This window comes from Strongylocentrotus purpuratus, unplaced genomic scaffold (assembly GCF_000002235.5).
Source record: "Strongylocentrotus purpuratus isolate Spur 01 unplaced genomic scaffold, Spur_5.0 spur5_scaffold_13, whole genome shotgun sequence".
Taxonomy (NCBI): Eukaryota; Metazoa; Echinodermata; class Echinoidea; order Camarodonta; family Strongylocentrotidae; genus Strongylocentrotus; species Strongylocentrotus purpuratus.
Genome location: NW_022145598.1, coordinates 4660938 through 4669205, shown reverse-complemented (window position 1 = coordinate 4669205; position 8268 = coordinate 4660938). Strand labels below are relative to the sequence as shown.

Genomic DNA, 8268 nt, shown 5'->3' with positions numbered 1-8268 from the left:
GATAATAGTATACATTCTCAGATTTTATTGAATAATAATTTGCCAGTGTTTGTTTTGCGTCACTGTTAAAGCACCTGTATACTAATATGCTTATCACTAGGGGACCTACGCCCTTAAGTCATAAATGACAGTAATTAGGATTAATGCCCCACAAAAGGGCACTAATAAAGCATATCGACACGGTTTTGATCCTGGAGCCTCACAGTAACGAGGCCATTGCTTTGTCACATAACCATGACTGTACGCAGCGGGGGCTAGGGTATGGGGCAGTTCCCACAAAAAAAGACAAAGAAAATTCTTTACATTTTCAATAATTCATTGCATGTTATCCCCGGTCCCCAATATGACAAAAATCCTATGTGTGCACATGCCGTGAGCCATAATGCATGGCCGTACAGATGATTTGTTTATGATGGGGACCGGGGTAAAATGCAATGAATAATTGAAAAATTATTGCATTTTCTTTATTTTTTTTTAATTTCTAAATTCTATGTTTAAAAGTTTTGCTTTTTTCCAGTTACTTTTGCTGATGTTTAGTATCTTTTATTTAACCTGTTATGTGAGATTTTGTATTGCTTTCGAAATAGGGTAACCGAACTAATCCATTGATGATGTTCTCTATAAATGAAAATGAATAGATGGGAAATGGCTGACATGCATATTATGTTTTTTGAAGCTAAATAATATCATCATAACCAGCACCCTCCTCTATTGTGTTTTCATACTGCGCAACATTCTGGTTCTCATAAAACAGGTTTGATGATGGTAGACGTCTTTCTCCTGGTGTATTGGACGAAGCCGTTGAGGTGATAGTCATCTCCTGGTATGTTCTGTCTGTCTCGGGTCTGGGTTGTAGGTCCATGTAAGAATCTGGTCCGTTCTCTCCAGTCTTGGTTGGTACTTTGCGTCTGTTACAGAAACAAAAATCACATGAATAAATCCATGTTCAACCACAGTGAAGAAAAAAAATTGAAATGAAAAAATTGCGGGAAGAGTTATATAGAACTACAAAACTTGTTTATGTTAATTTAATTCGAACGTTCAAAGTGCGAAGGTGTGTGCCTATAAATTAAATTGAAATGGGTATTAAGGACAAAACTGAACGTCTATCCAGCTGGCGCAAAATTTAATTTTAACTTCGCGTCAATAATTTGAATGGATTTCTCTCTTAATTGAATGAAATAAAATTTAAAAGGAATGATAGAACAGGAAATTGAATGCTCAAAAAATGAAAATTTCACTTAACTTCGTGAAATGATTTTGATAATATGGTTTCCTCGTGATAGATAAAGTTTATATCTTCTCAGAAGTTTATTGATCGATTTAAAGAGCCATAGAGATTGATCAATAACGTTATGAGAAGATAAACTCCATCTATAATCAAGAATATGTCATTTTGTTATAAATTTCATGAAAAGAGATAAGAAAAAAAAATTACGGGAGTAATAATCTAATCCCTCAATCAAATCATGAACTTTATGATGAATAAACTCCACGATGGAGTAGTATTAAATCTAACCTGCATCGGAAAAAAGTTGCGATGTTGAAATTTCTTTAAATCTGAAAAAAAACTAATAAACGCAACAGTTGGATTGTGAGTCTAGTTTTGATCTGGATTCAAGGGTCAAACACCCTTATACCGGATAAAAAATAATCTGACAAGTTATCTTGTTACAGGTAGTGAAACGCTACAAACCTCAAGAAGCTAATATCATGTACCTTGAATTTATTACGTTCTTGTAGTTGCGCTGTTCGTCTATTTATAACTCGTAAAAGATGGAATACAGGCTAAAAACAATTAAATAAACTTTAAATTACCTGAGTTGAATATGCAAGAAAGTAATAGCACCTGCATACAGTAACAGGACAGTCAGGACTACAACAACAACAATCAGGCCAATAAGCACTCCTAGGTAAAGAAAAAGAAAAAGAAAAAGAAATTGGAGAGTGGAGCATTTTCTTTTAAGGGGGGCAGTGGGGTATTTATGTATATCGCGTTTTCACACGCCCTACATTAATTAGGAAAATTCGTTTATTTATGATATTTAAACAGGGTGACTCATTATCACCAATAATGGGGTCTTCCATGAGCCCCTGTTCAACATAATAAGAAACAATAGCTAAACAAAATAAAATAATAATAACAACAAAAACTATGTATACACATAATTATACACAAAGTATATATCTTGTCAACCAGAGAAGCTACCCCCTACAAACTATATACTGTTGGAAACCTCCGACTCTGAAATAACAACCACAGAGCCATTTAACTTATAATAAAAGGGAAATGAGAGATTTTCAAACAAAACAAGAAATTACAGATTTTCAGAAATCAAAACTGCAACCACTACTACTCAGAAGTGTACAGGTATATCACTTGTTAAATTCAAAGGTAGATAGTATTTTTTGTTATATAACTTTAATTTAATGATGGCTTTTTGAAATATGCTGTTTTCAGAGAAAGATAAAAGTGATTTGAAAAATCAGAAAACTTCTTGAAAACTGCAATATTTTGGTTCGACATATAGGTACACCGAAGAACCATCATCAACATGTTTTCTCCTGGAAACAAACATTTCCTTCAAAATTGAATGAATAATTTTCAAGTAATAGCAAATTAAGTCTGAAAATGGTAAATGAGCATTCAAGTAATGAAGAATATCAGTATTAAGTGTGCACTAAATATTCCATGGAAAAATAATTCATTTGAGTACTATTAGGATAACATTCTTGCCCAGAACCATTTCATATTTTGTTGCATCTACTAAATGATGACTGGAGAAAAAAGTAAAGCAGAAGTGAATATGTTTAGGAATTAAATGCTTTCATGAAGCCTGCTTCATAGATATTAGATGATAATGAATTAGTCATTGTACATCCATATTTGAGTAAATATTTCAACTTCTGGTTGGTATAGTGCTTGACATTAATTACTTAATCCTTAATTAGACAAAGAAATATATACCTGTACCCCATAAAATGGATATATTCTGAAAGTTGACTCACATACTACTAATTTTTTCCATTTTTTGTTTAATACCACCACTGCCACCCTTAAAGGGGTGCAGCCTGACGAGACTACATGTCCTTTCCCGTGGTCTGACTCGGGGCCAATTGGGTATAATAGCGAGCTTTCGGTTTTTGCACCGAAGGTCGGCTACTACGAGTGACGTCATATTTATCCGCCTGCGCATGCGCGAGCTTCTGGCCCCGCGTTCCCTTCCAAATCACACGACTGGAGTCGGGGGAAATTTCCCTGAATTCACGTCGTCGTTAAAACGGCAACGTGGGTGCTGTTTCCTTGGTATCCCTGATCAAACTTTAAAGTTGAAGTACCAGACGACTCGGTAACTAGGTATGATTTTTTTAATTCTTTTATAAAGTCATTGTTGTAAATTCATCTTCTGCTATATTCTGTTATTTGTTATCATTCTACTATTTTCTTTTTCTGTTTTACATTTTTCATCTTCTTTCCTATCTTTGATTTTTCTATTATTTATCAATTTCTCTTTCTGTCTATTCTTCATTTATTAGTCAGTCATTATTTTCCTTCTATCTTTCGTCATGTCGTCTTTGTTTCCTTCAATCATTTTCTCTTTCTGTTTTTCTTATGTAATTTGTTGTTTCCATCTTTCATCTTCTATTCTATCTTTCCATTATCTATTCTTTATAATTTTCTCTTTCTGTCTTTCCTTATGTTATTCTTTTTTTTTCTTCTACCATCTCTTAAGCTATTGTTTGATGTTATCATTCTATTATTTTGTTTTCTTTCTATCTTTCCTCATGTTATTTTTTTTTATTTCCTTCTATCACCTTCTTTAATGTTATTATTTGTTTTTATCGTTCTATCATTTTCTCTTTCTGTCCTTCCTTATGTTATTCTTTGTTTCTTCTTTATATCACCTGTCCTTATGTTATTCTTTGTTTCTTCCTTCTATCACTTTATAATACGGACGACGTAGTCCAGAATCGTGCCTATTTAATGTTGATCTCCACCACACCAACGCTACCTCTCCCTACTTATACTTGCTACCAGCCGATGATGGTGTGATCATTAAATTAGGACGCCCGGCGAAAGGCTGGGCTGGTGAACTGAGAAATGAAGAATCTCTTGATATGACCACTGAATAAGGCCATGTAAAGAAAAATATATACATGTTTAGCCTCCCCGCCCGCTTTCTTTTTGGGGGCCGTCTCTTTTTTTTTCTTCTTTTTTTTTAAAGAAAAAAAACATGAAAACACTGCTAAAAATGGATCTATTTCTGATTTAACAAAAAAAAAAAAAAATCCCGGCGGTCATCTTGAAAAATGGCTCGACTGTCAGGGAAAATGTACCGAGCGGCAATTTTGAGCAGCCATTTTGAAGAAGAAAAAAAAAAGGGCCCTGCCTTCCTATTTTTCGAAAAGGCAGGACGCTAAACATGTTTTTGTTTTTGGGGCCCAATAGGTACATTCTGGTTTCGCTACCATCAGTCATAGTCTTATAAAGAGATTCCTCATTCTTGGATCAAGGGTCGCCCCAGAGGGAAAACGCATTCCACTTAGAATGATAATTGAGCTTTTATATCTCGAGATTTGCTTTACAGCGATTACAGTCATGGCGAAATCCGAGCCTTCCATTACCATGTGCCCAATTTCTCAGATTGGCCACTATAGCGTGACTGAACAGGTGGCAAATCTCTGTTGGCTACAACCCTTCAGACCGGCAGCCCATGAGACCGACAATCTCGGTCTTTCGGGCCTTTGGACAACTTTTTTTGGGAGGGTTCACTACACGAACAACCAACGAAATTGACAGCCTTTGAGACTTACAATTTCGGTCTTTCGGGCCTTTGGACAACTTTCTAGAGGGTTCACTATACGGTCAGTCCACAAGACTGACATCCAATTAAACCGACAATGCCAGTCTCGTGGGTCTGCTAGCCACTATTCAGAAGGTTATCTAGACCGAAGGTCCCCGAGACCGATATTTCGTTAGGCATATCTTCCCTTGTGTATTTCAGTCTTTCTTATGTTGGCCTGTCAGTCTCGTGGGCTGTCAGTCTACTGAGCTATCGCTCTTTTGGGATGACACCGCTGTGTAATACCAGGGAGGTGAGACTATTTGTTATTTTATCATGGATGTTTCAGTTTTTCCTCAAGAAACTCATTCAGACTTACCTTTGCTCGCTGGACATTCTGGTCTGGGAGGATGACTGGATGTTCCTGAAGAAAAAGTGGAATATATGTTAATAGTGACAAGCTCTTTAGTAGATTGAGTAAAGTTGTTAGTCTTCGAGATTGCATGTACGGTTGTGGTCAGCCCTATTAATGTAACCGACATTTGTAAAAGGAGGCGGAGAGATTTATCAGCAAATTTAAGGTGCTGTATGAAAGCGAAGTTACGAAATCTAATTAGGCTGTGAATGTGTGACTGATGAATGTATTTTTTAAACCAGATGTGAAGACATTTTAATGTGCGATGTTTCATTCAATTTACTTTACATTGATTTAAAAGAAGTTTCTGTTACCCCTTAAACATTTCTTGAAATGACATTAGGTTGCATCCATGTTGCTTGTAGGCTTTAACATCTGCCAAAGAGGAGACGACAAACAAGCATTTCGTTGACCTGCTACTCACCAATGCTCTAATAAATATTCATAATCTAAATAATAAGCTTATCAGAATTCGAGTCCCGAACAAAGATCATTTTACTATTTTAAAATCCATAATGTATTGAGGCTTATACAATTTGGTACCATGTTCTGCGTGTTACGACATAATTCTCTTGTTACTGATTTTGAAGGAATTATTTTCTACTTTGAACGGCTAGAAGGGTTAATAATTTACCTTGAGAAGTCTGTACCTCTGTCACAGAAGTTGTTTCTGTAGTTCCTGTACCACCTGCTATAGGCCCTGATGTTTTCACAAGAAAAGGCGTCGGTGTGAGTTTGACATGGTAAAGACAAAGATTCCCATGTCTGCGCTCATACACCTTACACTCAGTTTGGGATTTTGAGGTGATTGATAGTATTTCAAGTCTTATGAATTAAATTACTGAATTTAAATTTTTACATTATTCTTTTTTCCTCCCCCCCCCCCCCCCCCCACGAATGCTTATCAAAATAGATATGAATATTTATTGTTCGTTGGGTGTTTTGTTATGTCATGCAGTTCCGCCTAGTCAGACATGATAGGAACTTTGGACGTACGTGGCACATCATGCTAAAAGAAAATAGATTTAACACGATTTTGCCCCCCCCCATAATCCTTGATACGCCACGTATGCATAGGCGTATTATGTAATCGATCAATATGCAACATTACAATATTCCAATATTGTTAATTCATTCATTTAATATCATGATAAATAACAATGAATGTCCTCTGTACCTGTTGATGTTTGCCTTCCTATATTTTCTGAGTTGTTGTACTGCTGCATATAGGTGGCAACTTTCATTTTGAAAAGAAAGTGAAATTATGATTACGAAATGAGATGATTATTAAAGAAACTCGTTTATATACATTTATATACATTTATATGATTACTATAAGAAAAGGTATTACAAAAAAATGTGATTTTTGCTGGGAAAAGTTTAAGTATTACAGAAACAAAGCAAATTAAACCTAAACAAAAATCTTTAAAAAGAGTATTACCAAAACGAGTTTTCAGAATGCAGAAATGATTTGAGCAAGAATTGGAAGGTTTTGAAAAAACTCTTGCCATCAAGGCAAAAAGAGGTAAACAACGCAATCTTAAATGATGATGAAATAATAACCGACAAAGTAAAGGTGGAAGTTTATTGAATGAAACTTTTAATAATTTGAGTTTAAATCTACAAACTGGTACATATCCTATCATTGTAGATGGTAATTTCAATTTTTTACAAACGCTATGTTTAGTTTTTGTTAATGTTATATTTTCATGACTTTGCTTTTATTTTTGTATATCACATGTTTGTTATGTCGTCCTAGAGGGCGTACTTGGAAAACAGTTTTTTTTACTGATTATACCTACCCTCTTTTTTAAATAAAACTTGAACAAATAAATAAATTGTATGTACTATCTATCATAGAAATTTTTTTACATAAAGATGTGTGTGCTTTCGAATTTGCAACTTGCAAGGAGTTAAACTCGATAAACTCTGGAAGTACATACTTATTTATTGGTCTTTTGTCTACCGTAGGTCTACTAATATTTAGATGCATTATTTCAAGAAATATTTAGGAACGAGAAGGTATTGCGTGAGACACACATGGTTGAGGAATGTGTGGACTTATAAACATATCTAAAAGAGAAACAAGCATAATATTTATACTTACTGTTAAACAGTGCAATGTAGGATGAACCTCCACATCTTTCAATCTTTCTTCCCGCACACTCGAAGTCAGAGCACTTCCTATCAGCTACTCTGTGAGATGGATTAATGGTTGTTGATGCTTTCCCACATAAACATGTGTCGACATTGTATACCCCAGCAAAGGTATAGGTGTTGTCGGTGTGATTGCAGCAGCTTACGCATTTTAGTATTGTAAAGCCTTTGCTGTCCTCAAGTCCGTATTTGCATGGAGTTTGGAGCTCTGGAAGCGCTGATACAGAGTAAGGATAACAACCCATGTATCCTCTCTCTAAAGTGAATTTGATATAAATTTTTAAAAAAACACGTTGGAATATTTTCCATTATTTCAATGCAGGAAGACATCCCGTTATGAGTGCTCTGTTATTTTGCCCACAAAACTTGCTGGCTTATATTTTCTTTTTCTCTAGTCTTGTCCCCATGTATGTTCATTTTGTTGAAATATCTAACGATTATAGACATATTGAGAAAGTGTTGTCGTATAGTTGTTAATTCACTTGACTTTCAACCCAAAGGTTAGGGGTTCGAATCCCAGTGCAGCAATAATGTCCTTTGGCAAGACATTAAAGCTAAACTTGAGTTCTGGTAATGCGATTGCATTGTGAAAGAAAAGGTGTGGAATGGATCAGAAACAGTTGATCATATAGCATGTAATGGTGTGTAATGCAAGGTTCTGGAGTCATCAAAATCATCATAAATTTGGCAGAGTCTTGGTAAAGTTCCAATAATTTACACAGAAAGATGTATATGGGACAACACACATGGTGTCGGGGCTAGTACTACCCTGATTTCCTTATCTTTATATGCTCATTACTCAGCCAGTATACATTTTCTTCCAAAATTGTTTGGCACATGACATTTATTTGTAATCTTGAACATTCAGTGTAAGTTTCGTTAGATTCTGTGAGAATTCATTTTCTTTTTTTT

At 35.1% G+C, this 8268-nt stretch overlaps 1 protein-coding gene across 1 annotated transcript; it reads right to left on the bottom strand.

Annotated features, from left to right (window-relative positions):
• Positions 1-492: 492 nt before the first annotated feature.
• Positions 493-5326, bottom strand: LOC115923364. The gene is made up of 3 exons (XM_030983832.1): positions 5164-5326; positions 1819-1909; positions 493-908 (listed from the first exon to the last, which is right to left on the bottom strand). The coding sequence occupies exons 1-3, from the start codon at positions 5324-5326 to the stop codon at positions 677-679; spliced, it is 486 nt and encodes a 161-aa protein (XP_030839692.1). The 3' UTR covers positions 493-676.
• Between the last annotated feature and the right edge of the window lie 2942 nt (positions 5327-8268).

Coding starts and splice junctions, on each gene's coding strand:
- LOC115923364 (XM_030983832.1), bottom strand. CDS start 5,326: ATGTCGGTTACATTAATAGGGCTGACCACAACCGTACATGCAATCTCG. Junction 1,910..5,163: donor AGAATGTCCAGCGAGCAAAG/GTAAGTCTGAAT, acceptor TTCTTTACCTAG/GAGTGCTTATTGGCCTGATT. Junction 909..1,818: donor TTCTTGCATATTCAACTCAG/GTAATTTAAAGT, acceptor TTTCTGTAACAG/ACGCAAAGTACCAACCAAGA.